This window comes from Ranitomeya imitator, chromosome 2 (genome assembly GCF_032444005.1).
Source record: "Ranitomeya imitator isolate aRanImi1 chromosome 2, aRanImi1.pri, whole genome shotgun sequence".
Classification (NCBI taxonomy): domain Eukaryota; kingdom Metazoa; phylum Chordata; class Amphibia; order Anura; family Dendrobatidae; genus Ranitomeya; species Ranitomeya imitator.
The window spans coordinates 135,179,418-135,206,886 of record NC_091283.1 but is presented as its reverse complement, the minus strand read 5'-3'; the positions used below and the strand labels follow the sequence as shown (position 1 = coordinate 135,206,886).

Sequence of the window (27,469 nt, the reverse complement as noted above, 5' to 3'; positions counted from 1 at the left end):
ACATAGCCTAAATGTTTTGACCCACTCGTGGTTCTAGTCTATAATTGATGCAAAATATATCACAGTGACAATGGCTTAAGATTTGAAGAAGCTTTCCAAATCAACTTTGCACTTTTTTGGACAAAGCACAATTTCACCTTTTGAACACTTGTGTTAAAAATTCATTTTAAATTGACTTTTCATTGTTAATGTTTTTGTTTGAAACCAGGAAAATACTGCAGATATTAACAATAACTAAGGAATTATAAACACCAGAGGCCTGGCTAGTTCCTAGTCACCACCATTGTGTCTCAGTGCCAGAGTAGCCTCAACTTCTGTTCCCATCCTAATAGCATTTATCTGCCACCATAACCAATATCCTCAAGTTTAGCAGACAGACAAAAGAATGATGCACTGTGATCCAAAAATGTCATGAACATAACAAGCCCATCTACTGTATAAGGTCTCCTATTGTATTTGCATATCCACACATATTGCATTTACCATATGTATACATTATGTGAATACGATTTTTAGGACCACTAAATTTGTTGTTTAAAACTTATACAATACTATTTAGGCTGCTTTCACACATCAGTTTTTTGCCGTTAGGCTCAATCCGGCGAATTTTGAAAAAAGCGGATCCGTCGAATTGTGAAAAACTGATGCAACGGATCCATTTTTTTTGCCGGATCCGACTAGCTTATCCGGAGCTGAATAACCGAGAGAAATCCGTTGCTGTCCATTTTTTCAACGGACACAAAAAAGTTACTATGTCCGTTTTTTGTGCCCGGCAAAAAAGTGAACAGCGACGGATCCAGCAAAAAACGGATGAAACGTGAGGCCATCCATCGCAATCTGTCCCTAATACAAGTCTATGAGAAAAAAACAGATCCGGCGCAAATTTTTGCCTGATCCGTTTTTTCTAAATTCGCCGGATTGTGCCTGACGGCAAAAAACTGATGTGTCAAAGCAGCCTTAGTAATATGTGCAAAGCTTAAAACGGTTCTCTAGGAATACAAGTATAGTAAAAAAAAAAAACCATAGGAAATGATAGAAACAGGAAATAATGCAGGCATTATATCGGGTCAGGATGACATCAGCAGCGTGATCATGTCATGTGATCACGCTGCTGACATCACTCGCAGACACTGTAGAGGCGCACATTAGTGGCCAGTGCTCCTCTACCTGTAGAGCTGAAGATACAGAAAATTTTGCATAATGATGGGGAGATTTAGCGTGGGGTTGGGAGATTTAGTGTGGGGAGAGGGTTGGGGGAAATTTAGTGTAATGGGTGTGGTGAATATAAGAAGATACAAGTTTGAGGAGCAAGGTAGGGACAGGTGTAGACAATATGGGGAGAGAAAGCAATTTCAAGGCACGGTATAAGGAACAAGGGGGAAGACGGGGCATGTATGACCAAACAGTATGGGGGATGGGTGCAGACACAGTATGGTAAGTGTGTGGATGGGTGCGGACACAGTATGAGTAGCCAGAAAACAAACACACGACAAGAATATGCATAGCAAAATAATATAATCAAAAAGATATTAATGAAAATGCCATGCCATAGGGACTAATATCTATATATATATTAAAGGGTAAATCGCTACCAACTACAGACCAACCAAAATATGGATCAACAGAGACCCCAAAAACGATCAGAAACCCAAAATAACTATATAAATATCAACTTTATTGTATAAAAGAAAAAATGTATACATATAAACAACAGAACAGATGTGGCTCAGCACCACAGGGTGCACAGGGACACCACTGAAAAGAGCATAAACAGAGCGCACGGAGCCGGGGTCAAAGTCCACTCATAACCAGTACCAGGTGGATTGAGAAATCATTACCACTATGTTATAAAATATAAGTACCACCATCAACGTACATGGATACTAAAAAGAGCCCAATATTGTCAGTATCATGATTATACCTTACCTAAAAAACAGGGCAAAAGAGTGGACCAGATCCAGGGTCCGTGCGCCCTCCCCTTTTTTTTTTTTTTTTAACTATATAAATATCAACTTTATTGTATAAAAGAAAAAATGTATACATATAAACAACAGAACAGATGTGGCTCAGCACCACAGGGTGCACGGACCCTGGATCTGGTCCACTCTTTTGCCCTGTTTTTTAGGTAAGGTATAATCATGATACTTACAATATTGGGCTCTTTTTAGTATCCATGTACGTTGATGGTGGTACTTATATTTTATAACATAGTGGTAATGATTTCTCAATCCACCTGGTACTGGTTATGAGTGGACTTTGACCCCGGCTCCGTGCGCTCTGTTTATGCTCTTTTCAGTGGTGTCCCTGTGCACCCTGTGGTGCTGAGCCACATCTGTTCTGTTGTTTATATGTATACATTTTTTCTTTTATACAGTATGAGTAGCGCAGAAAAATGTATGGACACAGTATGGGGAGTGAGCGGAAGAATGTATAAGGACACAGTATGGGGAGCGAGGATGATGGGATGTGTGTATTCAGGCTATGTGCCCACGTTGCGGATTCGTGTGCGGATTTTTCCATGCAGATTTTGAAAACTCCGCATCCTGCGGATTACCCACGGATTTACCACGATTTCCAGCGTTTGTTTGTGAGGATTTCACTTGCTTTTTAACACCTGCGGTTTTACACCTGCGGATTCCTATTGAGGAAAGGTGTAAAATGCTGAAGGAATCCGCACAAATTGACATGCTGCGGAAAATAAACCGCAGCGTCTCCGCAAGGTATTTTCCGCAGCATGAGTACTGCGGATTTTGTTTTCCATAGGTTTACATGGTACTGTAAACTGGATAGAAAACTGCTGTGAATCCGCAGCATCCAATCCGCTGCGGATCTGCAGGCAAATCCACAACCTGTGCACATACCCTCACAGTATCGGAAGTCGGGGTATGTGTGAGGAGTCAGTATGGAGAGTGAAGGGGTAAATATATGAGAAGACAGTAATGTTGGCATGGGGGATGTAAGTGGAGAGAGTATGAGGAGAGAGGGGGAATGCGTGAGGAGACTATGGAGTGGAATAGTGTGAAAAGATAGTATGGGGAGAAAAATACATTCTATTGATTACATTTCTGTTGTGGAAACTAGCGTCTCCGCAAGAGATATTGCATGCTGTGGTTTGACCACTGCGGGTTTAACGCTACATAAATACGCACCATCAAATCCGCAGCAATTCCTGATCATTGGCATCTATCCTAAGAGTTTGCTGGACTATTGTGATATTCAGGATTGTGAAATTCAAGGAAATAGAAATTGTGAAGTGCAAGGAAAGAGAAGTGTAATGAAATGTAACCAAGAGATGCCCATGCCTATTTAATACAAGTGAAGCATTGTACCGCTTACCTGATTTACAGAGGTCTTAACAAGTTGCTGTTCAGTAAAAAGAAGTTTATTTTTGGACTTTGGTCTTCCTCACTCATCTCCGAAACGTCTGGTCCTCGCCTGCCAATTTCAGTGGCAGCATGTGGGCTCCAGAAGGGTATCACCAAGGCAATAATGCCACAAACACCTATCCAGGACCCTCATTTTAATGTAGCGTGGAAGACAAGCACCTTGCCCATGACTACTGCCCTGCACAACATTACACTTACACATTACACTGAACTCAAATGTATCATGCTGAGAGGAGATTTGCCAAGTAGGGGTGACTCCTGCTCTTGAGTACAGTCATGTATTACATTTATATCCTTGAGAAATACTGTATGTAACTGAACCAAACTTTCCCTGGCAAAATTAGATGATCTCTCTGAAATTAGTAATTTGTTTTAACTGTTTAGAATCTCTCTTTACAATGCAACCCCTTTAAAGGTATAGAACAGAGATTTATATAAGAAGCTCACCTCAGTTGGTTGTCTTTGTAACATATCTTTACACCTTTGAATTATACTTGAGGCCAGTTCAAAATTTTTCTGAGACACTGCCTGCAAAAAATGTAAGAACACCACAAATGTATATACACACACACGCACACAGCGCTGGCAAAAATTAAGAGCCCACTGCAAAATTTTCAGTTTGTCTGATTTTTCTTTTTATAGGTATATTTTTGTATTTTTGAGTAAAAAATGAGAAATGGTCAAAATAACAAAAAAAATGCATTGCTTGCAGACCTAAAATAATGCAAAAAGAAAAAAAAACAAGTTCATAATCATTTAAAAACAGCAATACTAATGTTTTAACTCAGGAAGAGTTCAGAAATCAATATTTTGTGGAATAACAATGATTTTTAATCACAGCTTTCATGCGTCTTGGTATGCTTTCCTCCAGTCTTTCACACTGCTTTTGGGTGACCTTATGCCACTCCTGGTACAAAAATCTAAGCAGTTCTTCTTTGTTTGATGGCTTGTGACTATCTATCTTCCTCTTGATTACATTCCAGAGGTTTTCAATGGGGTTCAGGTCTGGAGATTGGGCTGCCCATAAAAGGGATTTGATGTGGTGTTCCTTCATTCACACCTTGATTGACTTAACTGTGTGGCATTGCACATTGTCCTGCCGTAAAAACCAGTCCTGAGAGTTGGGGAACATTGCCAGAGTAGAAGGAATCAACTGTTTTTCCAGGATAACCTTGTATGCGGCTTGATTCATACATCCTTCGCAAAGATTAACCTGCCCAATTCCAGCCTTGCTGAAGCATCCCAGACCTTATGACTAGGGTTGAGCGACTTTTACTTTTTTAAGGTCGAGTCGGGTTTTGCGAAACCCGACTTTCTCAAAAGTCGAGTCGAGTGAAATCGGCCGATTATCGCGAAAAGTCAGGGTCGGGGATCGACCGAAACACGAAACCCAATGCAAGTCAATGGGAAATATGTAATCCGTACGGCGAGATTTTCTCGCAGGCTTGCAAAACCGACATACGGACATACAATGGATCCTTGTGCTCAACAAATCATAAAAACATATGTACTGTTATATATATATATATATGTCATTGAGACACATATATATATATTTATATTTACTTCAGCGCGATATAGCAGAAAAGCCGGTAATTCAATTGCCGGCTTTTCATTTCTCCTTCCTAAACCCGACATGATATGAGACATGGTTTACATACAGTAAACCATGTCATATTCCCATTTTTTTTGCATATTACACACTACTAATGTTAGTAGTGTGTATGTGCAAAATTTGGGCGCTGTAGCTATTAAATTTAAGGGTTAAATCCCAGAAAAATTGACCCTCGACCTGTAACAAAGTAAAAATAATAAACCAACAATATCTCATACCTTCCGTCGATCTGTCCCACGATGTAAATCCATCTGAAGGGGTTAAAATATTTTACAAGCAGAGGCTCTGCTATAATGCAGCTGTGCTCGTGCCTGTAAAACCCCGGGGAATGAAGGTAATGTAGGTCAATGACCTGTAGTTACCTTCAGTCGCGGTGATGCGCCCTCTGCTGGATGTCCTCATATGACCTCGAGCGTGGGAACTTTTCTGAATACTTTCCCAGCCTCGAGGTCATATGAGGACATCCAGCAGAGGGCGCATCACCGTGAATGAAGGTAACTACAGGTCATTGACCTACTTTCCATTCATTCGCTGGGGTTTTACAGGCATGAGCACAGCTGCATTAGCAGAGCTCCTGCCTGTAAAATATTTTAACCCCTTCAGATGGATTTACATCGTGGGACGTGACAGATCATCGGAAGGTATGGGATATTGTTGGTTTATTATTTTTAATTTGTTACAGGTCGAGGGTCTTCAGGTGGATTGAGAGTGGAATAAAATATTACAACAACCTGTGTGTTTATTTCTTTAAAATACTTTGCAATATTGTGTGTGTGTTTTTTTAACCATTTCATACTATCGGATTAATAATGGATAGGTGTCATAATTGATGCCTCTCCATTATTAATCTGGTTTAATGTCACCTTACAATAGCAAGGTGACATTAACCCTTCATTATCCCATATCCCACCGCTACACGGGAGTGGGAAGAGAGTGGCCAAGTGCCAGAATAGGCGCATCTTCCAGATGTGCCTTTTCTGGGGTGGCTGGGGGCAGATGTTTTTAGCCAGGGGGTCCAATAACCATGGACCCTCTCTAGGCTATTAATATCTGCCTTCAGTCACTGGCTTTACCACTCTGGCGGATAAAATTGCGCGGGAGCCCACGCCAATTTTTTCTGCGATTTAACCCTTAAATTTAATAGCTACAGAGCCCAAATTTTGCACATACACACTACTAACATTAGTAGTGTGTAATATGCAAAAAAATGGGAATATGACATTGTTTACTGTATGTAAACCATGTCTCATATCATGTCGGGTTTAGGAAGGAGAAATGAAAAGCCGGCAATTGAATTACCGGCTTTTCTGCTATATCGCGCTGAAGTAAATATAAATATATATATATATGTGTCTCAATGACATATATATATATATAAAAATGGCGCTGAACGCGTCACACGAAACCCGACTTTGGTGCGAAGATCGCCGACCGCATGGCCGATCCCACACTAGGATCGGGTCGGTTTCATGAAACCCGACTTTGCCAAAAGTCGGCGACTTTTTAAATTGTCCGATCCGTTTTGCTCAACCCTACTTATGAATATCAATACATTATATATATATTCATATATATATATAATGTTGGCCGGTATTTTGGGAAGGAGAGGACTGAGATGTTAATAATTCAGATAGGGAGGGCATTACTTTCCCTATTCAATCTCTATTTCCCAAAAGAAAAAAGTGACTCTACCTGACCAGGGTAATGCACATTAAAAAAAAAACACTCCACGTCATGCACTTCAAAAATAGCAAAGACGCTTTGACAACCAAAGAAGTAAATCAATAAATTCTCTAGGAAGAGTTGCGGACATGTCCCTGGGCCCATTCTGGGACACAAACAAACCAGGAGGGTGCAGCGGTCTTCCATTCCCTAAAAAGGGTTAGCAATACAACTTTGTTAAAAAAGCACTCCCATTTATATATTTTTTAATTACGGTAAATGTGTACATATATACACGTAATGTAGTGTGAGTGTATTAATATACCTACTGACACTCTCTTCAGTGTCCAGCGCCCTTCTTCTCAGTGACATCATCCCTTGACAGGCTCTCTGAAGGGGAGAGGGCAGCGTGACCCGGAAGTGACTTTTCCAATGTAAGCCTATGGAGGGTCAAAACGAGGCTCGATAGACTTTCATTGTAAAACAGACTTCCGGGTCACACAAATCATAGAGTGAGCCAGTTTGTCTCAATTGCAGTGATGTTACTAAGAAGAACAGAACAGCACTGGATACTGGAGAAAGTGGTGGTAGGGGAGTATATCAATACAGACACTATGACATATGCATGTATACACATTTAAAAAAATAGAGCTGGGAGTTCTTTAATGGAAAAGAAGCGAGATTCAACATTAGTTAGGTGGTCCTCCATAGAAATGATTTTTGTTCCACCCCTGTCACGCTTTCTTTTGTCTATTGGGCATGTTGTCTTATCTAACTTGAGGTCTTCAACCGCTAACACAGTTTGACATTGGTGGATCTCGAGAAGGACTTTCTTGGAATTGCTTTGCGGGTCAGCTGATGGCTCACCAGAGAGTCCTACTGACTGGCAGGTGTAGTATCTTCCACAACCATAGTTCTAAGTTATTGTTCCAGTCTTTCATCAGTATCTGCCTATTCCATTAGTAACTGCACCTTTTTTGGAGGCATTATGAATCTTTTCTTTGAGGTAATATAGAGATGAAAATCAGGAGATGCTAACTGTGTCTGCAGTAAACAGATCTAGGTGGTGTGTATCAGCAGGTTTGTCGCACCATCCCTACTTCCATCAGTAAGAACAGGAAAGTCCTTTGATAAAGATAGAATATGATCCTCTACGTAGGGGTATGGATTACAGCTCTGATAAATTGGAAGAGAGACACTGCTGAGTGCAAGGCAGAGAGGAGTGAGTTTGGATGAGAAAGCTTCCTTCTCCTCTCTCCTGCCCTTGTTACTGCCCACATCACATTGAACATTTCTGTATGTTGCTTTAATATGGGCACTGACTGTACCAGGAGCTGCTGTCCACTATATTGGTGAGTGGGTAGCATGGCATCTTTCTCCCTTAGCCCCTGTCCCCCACTTGGCTGATGGCACATTCTCAAATTTGTGCAAGCTTCTTACAGAAATGATAGGATAAAAAAAAAAGAAAAAAAGATTGATTTGACTTACAGCTTCAGCTTGATATGTTAACACCTTGAAAATATCCTGCTCTATGTGAATTTTATGCACATTCACATCAGTCTCTTTGTTGCTCCTTTGAGTCATCATGAAATACAATTTTTCCAGATTCTAGTAAAAACATCATAAGCAGACATATCAAGTCATAGATCTTGCTTTACATGAAGTTAACAGCATTGAGAAAGAATTTACTTACATTTAATGCAATGCCAAGAAATTCATTGGAAAGTTCAGGCTTTCCAGCATCTATCCAGCATTTTCCAGTCTTCATCGCCATCTATGTTTTAATGTAAAACTGATCGTTATTATTTCAACCAAATAGTTAAAGCAGAAAATCCTTTAACCCCTTAGTGACCAAGCCAATTTTGACCTTAATTGCCAAGCCTGATTTTACCATTCTGACCACTGTCACAGTTTATAAGGTTATAACTCTGGAATGCTTCAACGGATCCCACTGATTCTGAGTGTTTTTTTCTTGTGACATTTTTGTACTTCATGATAGTGGTACATTTTCTACAGTAGGACTTGCTTTTATTTGTGAAAAAAATGAAATTTGGGCAAAAATTTTGAAAATTTTCAAACTTAATTTTTACGCCACTAAATCATAGCTATGTGACATTTCCCACGTATCTACTTTACATTAGCGCAATTTTTTAAATTTTTTTTGTTAGGAAGTTTGAAGGGTTAAAAGTTGACCAGCGATTTCTCATTTTTCTAACAAAATTTACTAAACCATTTTTTTTAGGAACCACATCACATTTGAAGTGACTTTGGGAGGCCAATATGACATAAAGTATCCAAAATTGACACCATTCTAAAAACTGCACCCCTGAAGGTGTTCAAAACCACATTCAAGAAGTTCAATAACCCTTCAGGTGCTTCACAAAAATTAATGGAATGTGGAAAGAAAAAAATGAATATTTATCTTTTCTCATTAAAAATCTACTTTAGACCCCACCATTTTTTATTTTCACATGGGTAAAAAGAGAAAATAGACTACAAATCTTGTTGCACTTTCTCCTGAGCATGCTGATACCTCATATGTGGGGGAAATCTACTGTTTAGGCACATGGCAGAGCTCGGAAGGGAATGAGCACAGCTTGACTTTTTTAACACAAAATTAGCTGGAACCGAGAGTGGACAACATGTCGCATTTGGAGAGCCCCTGATGTGCCTAAAAAGTGGAACCCCCCCAACAAGTGAAGCCATTTTGGAAACCACACTCATCAAGGATTTTATCCAGGGGTGTATTAAGCATTTTGAACTCTCAGGTATGACACCAAATTTGATAACATTAGGTCGTCTTATTGAATACGTTGTCATTAGAGTGTTGAGCGCAAGTACTCGCTACTCCAGTTTCATCAGGTGTTCGGTTATGCACCGAATATCACGAGTACTCGAGTGACATGCTCGAGTTCCCGCCCTGCATGATTCTTAGACACAAACACCTAAAATAAGTTTCCAGATTCTAGTCAACCCATTTAGTTTGCCCATTAAACTGCGGGTGAAATGTTGAAGAGAACGACAGATGGATCCCCAAACGAGTGCAAAACGCCCTCCAAAATTTAGAAACAAACTGCACTCCCCGGTCAGAAACAATATCTGATGAGATCCCATGTAATTTTACAATCTCTCTGATGAAAATTTTTGTCAAGGTCTTGACGTTAGGTAAAACAGGTAGCGCAATAAAATGTGACATTTTACTGAATCTGTCCACCACCACCAAAATTTACAGTATTGCCTGCCAACACAGGTAGATCAGTGATAAAATCTACCGATAAATGATTCCAATGGTTGAAGAGACCCAAACGAACGAGTATGAGAGGTTTTAGAACACGTACAAACACTGCCAGCGGTTACATAATCCCAGACATCCTGATGTACCCCTGACCACCAAAATAACCAAGTAAGAAGTTCTGTGATGGCTTTATTACCAGAATGTCCAGCCAAGACAGAATAATGATGTTCACTAAGAACTCTCAGATGGAGATTCACAGGTACAAACAGTTTTCCTAACGGAAAGGCAGCAGGGGCTCAACAACCTCTTTCTCAAGATCGGAGCATATTGATGCATAAACCACTCCTTTTTGTTGTATAGGAACCAGTTCACAACTGTCTCCACCCCCAGGAAAACAATGAGATAAGGCATTCACCTTAATGTTCTTGTTCCCCGGCCTATATGTAACAAAAAATTTAAACATGGAGAAGAACAATGCCCATCTTGGCTGTTAAGGCATTAGACATTTTGCAGACTCTAGATATACAAGATTCTTATGATTACCATAACCGGATGAAGTGCCCCCCTTCAAAAAATGATGCCACGCTTCTAAGGCCCACTTGATTGCCAAGATTTCCCTGTTACCAATGTCATACTTCCTCTCCGGAAATTACAGTTTTTTGTTTTTTTTTTAAAGAAAAGTATGCACATGGACGCCATTTACCAAGAGATGCACCCTGTGACAATACAGCCCTCACGCCTACCTCAGACACGTCAACTTCTACAATAAATAGCTAAGTGATGTCAGGCTGTATGAGAATTGGAGCAGATGCAAAATACTCCTTAAAAGGTATCGAATGCCTCCCTGGCTAGACTTGGAAAAGTCTGTCCCTTTCCTGGTCATATTCATCAGAGGTTTGGCCACTACTGAAAAGTTTTGATGAACTTACGGTAGTAGTTGGCAAAACACAAAAACCTTTGTAACGCCTTCAAATCCTCAGGACGATCCTAATCCAGCACTGCCTGGACATTTGCCGAATCCATTCGAAAACCGGTGGAGGATAAAATATATCCTAGGAAAGGGATCTCTTCAAACAAGAACATACATTTCTCCGGTTTGACAAATAATTTATTGTCTCTGAGTATTTGTAAGAGTGCCTGACATGTACCTGATGTGACTCAAAGTCAGGTGAATAAATTAACATGTCATCAAGATAGATTACAACAAATCTACCTACAGGACCCGTAAAAGTGCACACCTGCGCGAAACGGCCGTCGTCCTGACGTTCTGTCGACATCGTTCCCTCCTGCCTCTGCTGTTTTAGGTGACTCCAGAATAAAGGATTGCTTTTAAAGAGTTGGTGAGTGCTGCCACTTTTCTAACTACATTCTACATAATATGGACTTGGTCATTGTTTTTTTCTATGGATGAGCACCCCAGTACCATGGGGCAGGTACATTTAATGCCAATAGACTTTAACCCCTGCATAATACGGACTTTTCATGCGTGACTGTGCCAATTCCATAATCTCTAGCAGTGTATTGTTACTGAAGAAACAAGTAATACAATAAACAAGATGCAGAAAATACCCCCGAAGTCATAGTTAACAGAAGAGACCCTTTCTTTATTGAAGAAAGATAAATGGCAAAAGCAAAAGGTAACAAGCAGGATACAGACAACATCAGTAAAAGACTAAAAAGAGCCATTTGAGCAGAGAAAGAACTTTATTACCAAAAGATATGTACAGAGAAAAAAAACATCTGAGGGGCAGGATCAGGAAGGCATACTTAAAGATCAAAATTATAAAATGATAGATTCAACCAAGAGTGGCTATGTTGAAAGACACCAACAGCAACAAAAGTAAGGCCGGGTTCTCATTTGTGTTCAGGGTGGCTGCGTACTTCCTCCCTGCCTACTTTTTTATGCGTCCTGCATTTCCCTGCGTACCTCTATTTAACATTGGGTACTCAAGGACATGCGTTGTAAGCGGCAATTTGACGTGTGAGGCGACCACATGGGAATGCAAAAAGTTGTGTTTTCGTGCGGTTGCCGCACACGTCAAATCGCCGCATGCAGACGCATCCGTATACAACGCATGTCCCTGCATACCCAATGTTAAAGATAGGTATGCAGGGAAACGCAGGATGCATACAGAAGTAGGTGGAGCTTCATGGAGGAAGAAGGTAGGAAGTACGCAGCAATCCGCAGCCTTCCTGAACGCAAATGTGAATAGTCAGAATGGAACAAGGCAACCCAGGGTGGTTCAAAGTAGAACGAGGCATCAAACAACGCTGCATCCTGTCACCATTTCTCTTCAAATTATATGCAGAAGAAAGCTTTTCAAGAAAGCTGGACTTGCCGAAAAATAAGAAGGAATCAAAATTCTGGAAGAATCATCAAACAATCTTAAATACGCAGATGATATAACATTGATAGCAACAAGCATAGATGGAATCAAGGACGTAACACAAAGTGTCAAGATGGAAAGCTTGAACATGGGATTGCTACTCAACACAAAAATGACAAAAATATTGACTACTGTCAGGTACTACCAAGACACATTTGGGATGGATGCTGATGAACTGGAAGTTGTAAAGGACTTTAACCTACTGAGATTGATGATTACTCAAGATGCAGAGAACACTGGAAGTCATTAGGAGAATATCTATGGGCAAACCAACAATGAAGTCACTGGACAAGGTCTCCAAATCGAGGAACATTTCACTGGCGACAAAGACACAGCTTATACATAGTTTGGTCTTTTATGTGGTAACATACGAATACAAAACCTGGATGATAAAGAAACAAGACAGAAGAAGAATCTAAGCCTTCGAAATGTGATGCTGGAGAAAGCGGTTATAAATACCATGGATGGCAAGAAGAACAAACAAATCAATTTTTGAACATATCAACTTGACAGAGAATAGCCGACTCTCAGTCTGGGGTTTGGCAGAATGCAGCCACCGGGGGAGAAACTTCAGACTGTTCCATTAGGCGGCCCAACGGCGCTCTCCTGCCGGCTGCGCCGGGGCACATGCCTCGGCTGCCCCCCTAGATACGCCTCTGATATCAAGCCAGACATATAACTCAAAGCAAGGAACACCAAGCTACAGCTTGCCTTTTTTGGACACATCATATGAAGAGAGAATGTATTCTGACTTCATTACTAGGCTGCAAGTATAGGGTGCTTGATACACCGTTGCTATAGCACTGTTACTCAAACATAGTATATCATCAGATAGTTTGAACTTGACCGATGATCTGGTGATGCTGGAACCAATGACCTGGCACCACAAGGGCGACCCTGAAAGTTCATCAGACACCTGCAACTAATTTCAGTGAGTGTCATCAGTGTGGCCGCTGACACTATAGAAGACCAGCCCTGGACTTATCAGGGAGTGAGCAGCATCTGGACACCTCCTGACCACACAGAGAGCTGAAGCTAATACTGACTGATGCCTCCAGTCTGATCCGACTACGGGCAGGAAGAAGATGCAGTCGCGCTCCCTCTACCTCAGCAGACGGCCGCACATAGTGTGCATTGGACGAGTCTGCGCCACTGTAATGGGGCCTGCACATATACAGCAGCGCCGGCCCCCCCGGCGGCCTTAATCAGCTGCTTAAACACCGACCCGGGCCCCTCTGCCCCCCATGGCTCAGTCCACCCTTGAATACAATTAAGCAGCACAACCTAGGTTCACCCTAAAACTGACAAGTAGCCAATTACCTAAAAATCTTTTGTCCATGGCAGAAAAGGGGTGTGAATTGACTGCCATGGCATCCATCAGATAGACCCCTTTCTTTGCAAAATCACTTTGGTGAGTTATTATTTATGACCAATTTAAGCATATGCATATAAAGGCTTTCATATTCTGCAAAATTAAAAAATGCTCTTTATAATTTTAGTTACTAAACAAAATGAAGTTTGGGAGGATTTACATACCAAAATATTTCTCTCCAAAATTTCTTCAGATGGCTCCAGACCTTGACACCAATACCCAAGCCTGCATGATATATGTCGTACTAAAATAGAATAGATAATTTATTTGACAAACATCATATCATCAGATTACTAACTGAACTATTCCTAGACTGCATTTAAAAATGACCAATATAATGTGGACACCCCACTCAGGTGTTCAGCCACACCCATTGCAAACAAGTGCCTAAAATAAAGCCCACAGCCATATCATCTCCATAAAGAAATACTGGTGGTTGTGTATGTAACCACCTTTACCACAAGTCTGTTTGTGAAATTTCTTATCTTTCGTCCTTTTGAAAATGTATACGAGTATTAACAGCTCACAGTACGTGGTCTACCTTTTTGCATTTCACCAATTCAAGGAATAGGTTTTATTTTGTGGATAGGTTGAGGTCCAATCCCTAGGTCCTCCAGCGATCTTGAGAAGAAGGCTTTGAAATGCCAGTCAAAATATAGAGGTTGCTATGCATGCGCAACAAGGTCTCGTGTATGAGACCTTGTTTTAAGATAAAAAGATACCTAATGCCTACATTGCTGTCATTGACTTATATTGTATAACAATTACGATCTGTCTAGGTCCTAGTCTTCAACAAGACAGAAAGAAGAGTCTATATAATTTTTACATACTTTAACATCCTATTTTGAAACTACCCTCATTGTAAATTCACAAGTGACGGACTGGAACATTTCTGTGACATTCCCATTCATTTGAAAGCACCAAGAGCTACAGCAAACAACTCTAACAGATCTAGCAAGCACCAAGACTAGCATTGGCGTGTAAGAGGCACATGCCTGTTAATGAATTAGGCACATCTTACAACAGCATGGCTAGGAATGTTACTAAAGAAATGTACATTTTGATGAATTTTCCACCTCACATTGGCATATCTGGTAAAAATGCTGCAATATTTCAAGGTGTTTTATACCCAAATTCTGCCTTGATGAATTGGGCACTGCGGCTGGAATCACATGTGCGTTGTTTGTGGCAGGTTTCTTTTTAAGTCAAAGTCAGAAGAGATTTCTAAAAGGAAGTGTAGACTGATAGATCTTTTTTTTTTTGCAATACTGCCACAAAAACTGAATGTGTGATTCCATCCTAAAAATGTAAATGCATACCTAGAAAAACAAACATAATACCCCAAAATACACACATTACATAACAGATCACATGCAATATTTACCCATTGCTCGGTCCATTTCTGTAATAGTATCTTCTGCTCTCTTAGTAACTCCCCAATTCCACAGGTTAATGGCACATTCCTCGGTCTATAAGTTAAAAGGACATTAATTATATAATATCCATTTATCAAATTTAGATCCTATAATAACCAACTAAAGACAATTCACTACAGAGCGGTCATGCAACCCTAGCAGTGAGTAGTAATGTTAAAGTGTCTGGTCTCCAGGGGACAAGGGGTTCAGAAGATGGCACTGCCCCCATGATATCATTTTGGAATTTGTCATAATTGACTGTTTAGAAGAGAGATAAGGGTTACAGACTCTGCCCTCAGACAAACTCACTGTTAACTTTTTCTGTAGTCTAGTGTCAAGAGGTTATAGAAGAAAAACAATAAATAATTGTTAATGTAACACTTTTAGTGTTGTGGTGCAGTGACCAATGTGACAGCCAGTGGGTGCTGTGTGTGCTGTGTCTGCACTGCAGGATGCGCTTGGATGTATAACTGTGGAGATGAGACAAAGTCCGGCAGGATTATAAATGGCCAGGATGTGTGTCACAGAGGAAGACACTCTGCGTTGTCAGTCTAAAGTTATGTTGTGTTCTGGGACCTGTAGTCCCACAAGTAATGGTGTAGTTCTAATGGGAGACTAGCAACACTAGTTATGAGAGATGGGAGGGTCAAACTAGCCACACACACCCACACTCCCACCCAGGGGAGTGGTTACAGGTATGTAATGTGGTTCATGTGGGTCATGTGGGTTCCTGTGGGTGGACCTGAATGGTCCAAGTGCAAGGCCCTGGAAACTTGGGTTGGAAGTCCTGGGGAATAGGATTCCTGAATAGCACATGGTTGGGTTTTGGCACTGAGTGGTCTGTGTGTTGGAGTCTCCTGGCAGTGGAGACGTCATGGAAGCACCTGAGAGACCTGTGGACCTGGATGGTCAGTGTTGGAGTCTCCTGGAAGTGGAGATGTACTGGAAGCACTGAGAGACCGTCGACCTAGACAGTCCGTGTGGAGGACTTGGGACTGATGTGGAGTCAACCCGTGGAGCAGGAGCCCCTGAGAGGTAACCTCTGGTATGGGGAAAAGAACTCTGCACAAACATACGACAGTTGCGGAACTGTGCAGTCACCTGGTCGCTGGAGAGTTACAGGTGTGTCTACTGAGTGTTTTTGTAAAACCACATGTGTTAAAGCAACAGACTATGTGTAAGCTGGTGACGTACAACCTGACTTACGGTAAAATAAACGTCAGTAATACATACAAGATGCACATTTATGGCGACTCAGAATCAGATAACTAAAATAAGGCGAACTAAGAGTCAAAACTGGCCACAGAATATAACAAAGATAATATTTATTAAGTAAACAAGAACAAAAATTACAGATGAATAATAATCGCTAATAGCAAGTGCATAGCAACTGCATTCTAAGGTACATCCGTATCACCCAGGTATGCAGGACAGGGCCCAATGTAACAAGCAGTATATATGATGAAAAAACCACATTACAAACCAAGTATCATCAACACATAGGCTAAACCATCTGAGACATATGGTGATCTAAAAAGGAGTCTGCACGCTGTGCCCACATAGTAACAAATATCACCTATGCCTACTGGTATGTTAATCAAAAAGAGGTACAAGTGGATTAATTACCCATGTGTTTAAAGAAGAGTCCTGTCCGGCTCCTGGGTGACGTTCCCCAACGCACGTTTCGTGTACTGTCTTTACCGCTTCATCAGGGGGCGTGGCTTAATACGGATCCATATCCGGTTAATATAGTGTGTGCTTCCGATCACATGATCGGACATAAAAGGAGTGCACAAACGTAATGTGCCGGACTTGCCCCGCATAGCGCTCCAAGCCTGCCTCTCGGCCAGAAAGCTCAAGTCACGTGAGCGGGCAGACGTCACGCCCACATCACGCGACCCGAGACCACCGCCAGGGGGAAGCCGGGACGCCGTAAGTTGCAGGTACCAGCAGTGTATGTGCAAAGTGACTGTGCTTATAAAGTGCATAAGTGAAATCATTACGATACCTTCGTATTTATGTGCATATGATGTAATCTCTGAGAGAACTAAATAAACTCTTCAGAGTTCTCTGTCCAAATAAGACAGATCAAAGGGAATTACTGTGGGGGTCCAGTGAAAAATAACAGCAAACAAATTGCTGATGGTGAACAGCATTACATATAATATATTATTAAAGCTAATTAAATTGCAAGTGACCCGTGTACATAAATGAACCAGATAGGTCACAAAATTCCCAATATAGATGCCTAAATACAGACTAATGCATGCACATAACAGAAACTAAACTAAAATAGACTAATAAAGAAAACGCTGAAATATACACATACATACACAATGAATCGCTGACATTGGGATATATATATATACTTATCTATTAGAGATAAAAACTCCATCATTCATTTGTTCACAAGACACATATCATCAGGAACATCCAAAGAATTGCCATCAGATGATCTCAATCCAGAATGATGTATCATTTCAGATCTTATATACTTTTCCAAGACGACCATGGCCAATCTTCAATCCCAGGACATCTCCACCCGATAGAAGCTCGAAAGAAGGTCGACGCACTGAGAGACCGTCGACCTAGACAGTCCGTGTGGAGGACTTGGGACTGATGTGGAGTCAACCCGTGGAGCAGGAGCCCCTGGGAGGTAACCTCTGGTATGGGGAAAAGAACTCTGCGCAAACATACGACAGTTGCGGAACTGTGCAGTCACCTGGTCGCTGGAGAGTTACAGGTGTGTCTACTGAGTGTTTTTGTAAAACCACATGTGTTAAAGCAACAGACTATGTGTAAGCTGGTGACGTACAACCTGACTTACGGTGCCGTTTATGACAATTAATAAACCGTATGGATTGATTTGTGTGAGATATCGTGCCTGTATGCGTTATTCCCGTGCAAAGCGAGTGTTCTCCAAGACCCAAAGTAAGGGAAACGCTACAGTGAATAGGGCTGTACATTTCCAATTCAGCGATTACATGGATGCACAAATTGTGCCTTTGCGACCAGTAAGGAAAATGGAAAGTATGGTGTGTCCAGAAAAAATTAAAGGGCTTGTTCTGTTTTCTGATGAAAGTCTGCTGTCACTTTATTTGACTGCAGAATTCTGAATCCTTAAAGCTTGCACACTGCATGCTGTCAGGATGCTCTGGTGTCGCCAGCTAGAAATCGATGAAAAAAAAAAAAATTATTGTGTAGCCATTTTCCTAGACCCATAAGTTTTCATTTTTCAATTGATGGTCTTGTTTGAGGACTTATTTTTTTGAAGAACGAGACAATGTTTTTATTGTTACCACTTTAGTATAATTAATACATTTTGATTTTTTTTTTCAGGATTGAAGTGTGTGGCTGCATGTATTTCTATGCAGCTGAACACACAAGTGTGACCCCGGTCTAAGTTATCTGCTCATGCAATGCAGGTGTCCAGATGCAACACACAGAGGCAGGAGGCAGAAACATAGTAACATAGTAACATAGTTAGTAAGGCCGAAAAAAGACATTTGTCCATCCAGTTCAGCCTATATTCCATCATAATAAATCCCCAGATCTACGTCCTTCTACAGAACCTAATTGTATGATACAATATTGTTCTGCTCCAGGAAGACATCCAGGCCTCTCTTGAACCCCTCGACTGAGTTCGTCATCACCACCTCCTCAGGCAAGCAATTCCAGATTCTCACTGCCCTAACAGTAAAGAATCCTCTTCTATGTTGGTGGAAAAACCTTCTCTCCTCCAGACGCAAAGAATGCCCCCTTGTGCCCGTCACCTTTCTTGGTATAAACAGATCCTCAGCGAGATATTTGTATTGTCCCCTTATATACTTATACAGGGATGTTTATAGTTCTATTTATATACAGTGATTTAAAGTAATTCTAAACAATTCAAACAAAGATAACAAACTTGGAAAAGCAAAGAAAGTCTTTCTTTATCTAACGTCAATGTGCTGTTCACAATGGTGGTGCGCCCAGTCATGAGAGCCACCACGTACGTTCTCTCTCTGCAAATCTAGCCCTAGAGGTGGCTTTTCCACTGGGGCGCAAGTCTCTCTCTGACGTAGTCTTTCAAAGCCTGTTGAGCTCCCATGCACTAACCGACCGCCTCCAAACCTGAGACCCTAATCCCAGCAGACCATGGTACCATAGAGGATAGCTGGAAGTGACGGCCCTGCTCAAACACACTGTCTCTCCGCAGTCACATGCAATCCAGCCTGTTGCAGTCTCCTCACTGATCTTCTCGGCTTGACTATCGATGAAAGTCTCCTAAGATTGGAATTGAGTGGACTAGGCCTCGTCTCTTGACTGGCGACATCTGGTCTCATGAGCTTTGGTGTGGGGCATAAATCCTATTCCCAACTAGCGCAGGTTGAACTCTGAGTCCTGCTGTGCAGAATCCGGGCCTCAGCGTCATGCCTGGAGGGCATCTGATCCACTCTTCTCTGGCTCCAAATCTGCCTACAGTTTAGCGAGCAGGGCTTTTATATCAAGGAACTCCTTCCTGTGGGTCATCTGATCAGGTCGAGCACACAAAGTCGCTCCCCCTGGAAAACTTCCACCACAATTTGGTTCCGCTTTGATTTAGCCTGGCCAGCAGATGGCAATCTCTCTTCATTAATGGCACGTCCTGCAAGGACTCTTCAGGGTTTTCACTGCTTCTTATTACACTCACTCAATCTCACAGCTTTAGAATGACACAGGTGGCAGGAGAAATAAAGCTGCCCTTCTCTGCTCACTGAGTCTCCGTGCTCTGCTGTACACTGTCATGTTGACATTGTACAGCAGAGTACAGAGACTCACAGAGCAGAATGGACTTTTTTCCTTCTGCTCTGTGTCCCATTGTAAATCAGTCTGGTTGAGTGAGCAGGTAAGTTATGCTAGTTTGCTCCTCAGCCTGATCCAAAGAATATAATAGCTCGAAGACACATCTGGAGTAGCATTTCATCAGGCTGCAACCCATCCTTATGCGTTCCTAGGGCGGATTTGGAGCCTGAATTAGTCGACGGCAACCATCTTGGGATACTTCAAGGTCTTATTCACACATCCATGTTTCAAACGGTCTGCCCACAGATGCAGTATGGATGGTATCTTTGTGCTGTCCATTTGAAATGCAGACCCTACAATTTTAATTGTAGAGTTTCTTTAACCAGCTAGCAGACAAACTTTATAAAAATGGATATGTGTATTATGCTTAAGAAAGATTCCCTGTGAGTACACAGCCCCCTCATGCTTTTTTTTTTATCAAATGTTTTTATTAAACAATAAGAAAAATATATGTAGATTACATTGCTGCAAACAATACACATATATATTTTACATTTTCAATAAACTTTTTAACCCCAGACCCGCCTCCCGCCCCTCCCCTCACCCCCATCCTCTAGAGACCTAACAAGAACCGCTCCGATCTACCCAAACGTCCATCATTAACCAGAAAAAAGAAGATGTCATATCAATACTGCTCCCACGGGGGCAGAGGACCCAAAAACAAGAACAAAATCTCTCAGATCACGTCGACTCGAGCCAGGGATTCCACAGCCTGTTGAAAAGGTCCATCTTGTTTCTTTTAGAATAAATGCTCCTCTCCAATGCCACAACATGATCCACTTGCATCATGAAGTCTCTTCTCGTTGGTGGCTCTACCCTAATCCAGAACTTAGCGATCAACTTTCGCGCGATAAACAGCAATCTAGCAATAACCGTTTTGTACGCATTATCAGTTACAATCTCCTCTACGTAACCCAATATGCATACCAGAGGATCCTGTGGCAACGAACATTTGTATGTCAGTCCCACTTTATTTAGCACCACGATCCAAAACGAGGACAACCTGGGGCACTGCCACATCATATGGAGGATACCCGCCTCGGACTGCGAGCACCTAGGGCATTCGGAATTAGGTCTCAGACCAGCTTTGAATAACATGTCCGGAGTTCTATAAGCCCTATGAATAACAAATAGTTGTGACAGCCTCCCAGGCTCACTCATCGAGATCCTGGGCACTTATTCCAATATGGAGTCCCAATGATCATTGTCAATCGCCCCCAGGTCAGCCTCCCACTTCGCCCTGGCTCTAATAGGATGCCCCTCTAAAAAAGAGAATAGAAGGAATTCATATATTCCCGAGATCACCCCCTTCGTGCCTTCCCCCATAAGGATAAAATCTAACATTAGATCCACCTGAATCTCTATAGGCCCCCTCCTACATTGTGCCCGATATGCATGAGAGATGCGGCTATACTGATACAGCTCAGAGTTTGGCAATAGAAATTCTTCCTGCAGTGCCTCGAAATTCCTAATTCTACCTTGATGCAAGACTTGGCTCATCCGAGAGATTCCTGCTTCCTTCCAAACCTGAAATCCCTCCATCTGTCTAAACTCCTGTAAGAGACAATTATTCCAAATGGGTGAGAACCTAGTAAGTGCCCTCACTCCCCTAATTCCCTTAACTTTGTCCCAAACCTTATGAATAAGCCTAATAGTGCAGAATTTAGAACCCTTCTCTCGGAAATGCCCACCCTCCAGGCCCTCACTCAGTACCCTTGACCCAATCAATTTCCTCAGGCTGCAGGGTGTCCGCTCCCAACCCGACTCCACACCCCATCCCCTAAAATGTTGACATTGTGAAGCCAAAAAGTATAACCATGGGTTAGGCAATGCAACTCCCCCCTCCTTCTTTGGTCTTTGTAGAATTTCCTGTTTAAATCTAGGACTTTTCCCGCCCCAAATCAGCTCGCCAAACAAAGATTTAATCCTCCGAAATCTATTCTGCGATATCCATATAGGGGAGTTGTGCAACACATAAAGAAGTTGCGGCATCACAATCATCTTTATTAGATTTATTCTACCAATAGCCGATAAATGTAACTTTTTCCACGCCTGAACTTTAATGCGTATCCTCTGCAAAAGTGGTGCCAAATTCAGTTCCTCAAAACTCGTCAGAGGTAACGCGATCTGGATCCCCAGATATTTAAATTTATCAACTAACCTCAACTTTGTAGAAGAGTCCCTCATTTCACTATTTTCATAATCCCCATCTATTAACATCATATTGGACTTTTCCCAATTGATTCTCAGACCCGAATAGCTCCCAAATTCCTCAATAATGGCCTCCGCCCTGACCAGGGTCTCCCCAGAATCTTCCAAGAAGTGCAAAATATCATCGGCGTATAGCGCTACCTTTTCTTCTGAGTCCCCGTACATAAATCCTCTCACCTCCCGGGATCCTCTAATTTTTGCAGCAAGGGGCTCCACCGCCAGGGCAAAAAGCAGCAGGGACAAAGGACAACCCTGTCTAGTTCCCCTAGACAAAGAGAAAGTCTCGGAAAGGGCGTTATTCACTCTAATTTTTGCCACTGGAGAGGAGTACAGCAGCCGCACCCATGAGATGAATTTAGGTCCAAACCCCAAACGCTCCAGCACTGACCACAGATAACTCCACTCCACACAGTCAAAGGCCTTGTGGGCGTCCAAGGATACCACAACTCGTTTGCCAACATTGTCGGAAGGGATTTGTAAATTTAAAAACAACCTTCTCAGATTGAGTGCCGTTGATTTATTAGGCATGAAGCCTGATTGATCAGGGTGTACCAATTTATCTATCACCCTACTCAACCTATTTGCCAAGGCTTTTGTCAAAATCTTAATGTCGGCAGTCAAGAGTGAAATTGGTCTATAGGATTCTGGTATCAGTGGATTCTTGTCGGCTTTAGGGATGACCACCACAATGGCCTCTCTCATTGACAAAGGTAACTCCCCTCTTTCCAACGAGCTATTATACACCCCTGCCAGTTTGGCCAACAGAGTTTTTTTCAAGGTCTTATAAACCTCAGCTGGAATGCCGTCCGCTCCCAGAGCCTTACCCCCAGCAACACCCGCCAAGGCAGCCCCCAATTCTTCCTCCCCAATTGGCTCCTCCAATAATTCACACTCCTCTCTACTCAACCGGGGCAGATCGATCTCCTCCAAATACCTCGCCATATCTTCGGATCCCCTCCCCACGCTGGACGTACATAATTTGTCATAGAATTTCCTAAACACTTCCAGGATCTGCTCCCTCTGAGTAACCAACGTCCCCTCCTCCGTCTTAATAGAGTAGACATGTGAAGAGCCTCTTTGTGCGGACGCCACCACCGAAAGCAAGTGCCCCACCTTCTCCCCCTCTGAGTAGAAAGTTTCTCTCTGAAAGGCCCTCAACCTCTTCGCTTTTTTCAAATACAACTGGTCAACCTCCCGCTGAGCCGCCCTCATATGACTCTGAGATTCCTTAGTACGATGTTCCCCCAATGCCGCCTCGGCTGCCTTCAATTCCTCTAGGACAACTTGATCCCGCACTCTGGTCCTTGTCTTATGTCTTGAGATGTCCCGAAAAAAATTCCCCTTAAATACGCCTTCATAGTGTCCCATACTACATGGCATTCTGCGCTACCTTCATTGATCTTAAAAAACTCCTCTATCTCTGCCCCCACCTTTACCATGTCCAAAAGTTGTAACCAGACGGGGAGAATTTTCCAGCCCGCCCTCCCCGAACCATCCTGACCTGACAGCTTCAGAGAGACCTGAACAGGGCTATGGTCTGATAAAATCCTGGGATTATATTCCACCCCACTTAGCAGTTCGTTCATCCTATCGTTACCCAAGGCGACATCAATTCTTGACATCGAGCCATATGTAGTCGAGTAACAGGAGTAGGAATATGTATTAGCATTGCGAACCCGTCATAGATCAATCCAACCTATTTCTCTGAGATAGTTACCAAAAGGAGTGTCATTACCGTCCCTACGCAGTGAAGCGTGATTACTCTTGTCCCAATGGTCATTTGCTATATTGTTCACATCACCCACCACTAGAAGGGGGATCCCATCCCAACCTCTTATAGACTCAAATATGTCCTGAATTTTCCTTCCAGAGTATGGCGGAGGTATATATAATGATACAATGCACATTAAACGATTAAAGATTTTACACACCAACAAAACATATTGACCATCCGTATCAATTTTAACCTCAATTTCCTCAAATGGGGTATTAGTATGGATTAAGACTGACACTCCCCTTGCGTAATTAGAGAACGTCGAATGATACGCCTTGCGCACCCACCGTTTCTGTAACATATCAACTTTTTCCTCCACTAGATGGGTTTCTTGCAGGCAGATCACCGAGGGCCTCTGTTTCAGTAAATACTGAAATATTGCCGCACGATTAGTAGCATCCGCTAATCCCCTAACATTCCAGCTTATAATATTAACATCCCCTCCCATTTCCTTGAAAAAGAATAGTAAGTTAGAGCAGTCTCCTTCAGGTCTCCCCCGATACCCGCCCCCCCCTCCCATCCCCCTTCCCCAACTCTCCCATCTAAAACTTAATGGGATTCAAATAAAACAAACTTTCTTTCTCTGTATGAGAACCGAGAGCTCTTGATACAACCTAGAACTAAGCCCTTTGCAGTCCATCTCTCCCCCTCCCACCGCGACCAACATGAAATATTCATTGCGCCGCCGAACACAATATTTTAAAACTTTTGAGTGTATTCTGTCTGAAAACACAAAGCAAATTCAAAAATCACAATCAGGGGGTAAAACCAGAAGGGTAGCGAAGTCTCAGCGTCAGTTTCATCGGTTCCGATCCGCGCCAATTTTTTTGGCATTGATATCTAGCCAGTGCATAGCCTCCTCTGGATTTTGGAAAAAATGAACACGATCCAACGCCACCACCCTGAGCCTAGCCGGGTATAGCATCGAATATTTTAGGTCCAGATCTCGGAGCCGCCGCTTGACTTCACCGAACTTCATTCTCAGTTTTTGCACCGATGCCGAATAGTCCGGATAGATGGAGATCCGATTTCCTTCTATACTCAGGCCGTCGCTGATCCTGGCCTTCCTTAGTAGGGTTTCCCGATACCGATAGTCCAAAATTTTTGCCAGCAGGGCTCGAGGGGCAGATCCAGGCGGCAGGGGCCGGGTGGGGACTCTATGGGCCCTTTCCACAGAAAAGTGGTTGGTAAGGTCAGCTCCCCCCACCGAGTTTTTAAGCCATGCCTCAATGTATTCAGTAGGATTATTCCCCTCCACCTTCTCCGGAACGGTTTTCCAGGTCATCTGTTTTAAATTCCAGTTCTGCAATGCGCTGAATGTATTTCTTTTCTCTTTTTAACAGTTCGTTTGTCTGATCTTCCACACTGCCCACGCGCTCCTCCACCACCTCCACTCTTTTCTCCACTTTACGCATAGCAGAGTTAAGGGACTTCATTTCAACTGTTAAATCATCCACCCTTAGATTTAGCGCGGCCAGGGCAGATTTGCAGTGTATAACGACTGAGAAAATGTCCTGCAGTGTAGGTTCTCCCATGTTTAATTGCTGCACATCCTCAGAGTCATTAGCCTGCACTGGGCTGGCGGCAGGTGTCATATTATTTGCACTATGCACTTCCTGCATCTTCCCTGGAGAAAGCTGCTCCTCCACCACACTGAGGGTGTCTTCCCCTCCTCTCTTCTGCCTCTGCGGGACTTCCTCCTCATCTGGCCCCTCAGGGCCCAGCAGCAGGGCACCCCCCTCCTCCGTACGAGCAAACCGCTCCAGCCGGGTGATTACCTCAAGCCTCCGGCGGTATGAAGTGCTGGCTCTGGCCGCCTCCTCCTCTGCCACCGCGCCATCTTGGATTTTCGCGCCAGCCACGGGTGCCGACTGTCTTTGGTGTGGCATCACCGCTCTTCTCCGCTCGTTATCTCCGGTGCTTTCCTCCGTACACAGGGGTCCTGCGGAGCGTCTCTGCCCGGTTTTCGGCGTTCAACGGCGCCTTCAAGGGTGAGTATTAGGAGCGGTGCGGGGAGAGAGACCCGTCGCACGTCCGCTCACATCGCTCCCTAGGCCACGCCCCTCCCCCCCCCCCGCCCCCTCATGCTTTGCCCAACGCAACATGCAGTCATTTCATTATAGTCATTTCATTTTTCCCGGGAAGTTTATTTAATTGTTGTAGATAACATACCGTTGACTCATCCTGTAACAATGGAAAGCAAGGAAAAAGAAGCTTAACTGGACAATGTTTTTGCGCTAACAGAAATATCTAAATATTTAACTTCCCACACAACATATGTTTAAGAAAACCCATTCTCGGGCACCGGACAGAACGTATACAGCTTTGTGGCCATGCTGGAGATAGCAGTTATCTGCAGCATTCTCTATTCTTGAATTTATTAGCGTTTGAACAGTTTTTTTGTATTGTGTTAATAGAGACAAATACACGTCCAATCCCTTGTACCGTCTGTATGCTGATGTACATCAGTTTTTTCCACTAATTTTTAAAGAATTTCCATGTATGGATAGACATTTAAGGTACCTAACTCTTTGGAGGATGCTTTAATAGTCTTAATTTTAGAATTCCAACAGAATGGTATTGTAAAGTGCTGCAGAATATGTTGGCACTATAGAAATAAAATGTATTATTATTATTATTAATATTATTATTAATAAATAATGGACATTAAAATTCTCTGGAAAAGTGTAATCAATTTTAATACATTTTAATATAAGTCAATGAAAAAATAATTTATTTGTATAAATAAAGTTGTGAACTCTTCATTATCCCCATAGTGACGAGGCCTGTTTTTATTAAAGACATTAATGCCCACCATCAGATCAGTGCGAGTCCACCACCCAGCACTCCATCTGACCAGATGTTACGTCCTCTGGCAGCGCTGCATGTACAGTAAACAGTGTACGAAGTGGAGGACCACAGCACCGTCACGCATTTAGGGGAAAGATCAGCTCCTATTCATCTGAAGCATATACAGTCATCATTTCATACTCATGAGGAGACTATATCTCTTTTCACACCAAGTGGCTACAACCAACTGATCAAACAATATTTTGTGCTGATATCAAATACCAACCTGTATGTCAGGAATGCCTTGTTTATCGGCTTCTTCTAATATTTTAATTCCTTTGTACATTTGATCAATGAGATTACTTATTTCATTGGCAGTCTGCATTTCAAGCAGTTCTTTAATGTGGCCTTTAAGGTTAAAAGATAAATACCATAGTTATTTTAGTGGATACAAATTTAGTGCATACATATAAGGAATTTGCTAATAGATCAGCATTTCTGTATAATGTGCTTAAAAACATCATATTCACTGTTGAGCTCATTCAATAGCTGTTAACATATAGAAATCCATTGCAAGCTACCTACCTCTTGAAGTTTTCCTCCAGAATTGCCATGGACTTCACCCGTTACAATGCAATGAAGATTTCAACTACTTTTGAATGTGTGAACAAACCCTTGAAGGTGTTGTCCAGGATTGTGGCCGAGGTCTGCAGTCACTCTATGTATACTTGGGATCACGCACCCACCTGCTCCTAGTGCTGGCGCATCGGAGAATCCTGACAGTGCACACACTGCTTG

The 27,469-nt window shown here is 42.4% G+C and overlaps 1 protein-coding gene across 1 annotated transcript in view; it reads right to left on the bottom strand.

Moving 5' to 3' along the window:
* TEX11 (testis expressed 11) overlaps nt 1-27,048 on the bottom strand; it is a 222,369-nt gene extending 195,321 nt beyond the window's left edge. The window contains exons 1-6 of the mRNA XM_069754504.1: nt 26,958-27,048; nt 15,042-15,126; nt 13,822-13,901; nt 8,357-8,437; nt 8,152-8,271; nt 3,834-3,914 (exon numbers count right to left, since the gene is read on the bottom strand). Coding sequence (XP_069610605.1) covers nt 3,834-3,914; nt 8,152-8,271; nt 8,357-8,437; nt 13,822-13,901; nt 15,042-15,126; nt 26,958-27,017 — 507 coding nt within the window. The 5' untranslated portion in view covers nt 27,018-27,048. The remainder of the gene's footprint in view (nt 1-3,833; nt 3,915-8,151; nt 8,272-8,356; nt 8,438-13,821; nt 13,902-15,041; nt 15,127-26,957) is intronic.
* Between the last annotated feature and the right edge of the window lie 421 nt (nt 27,049-27,469).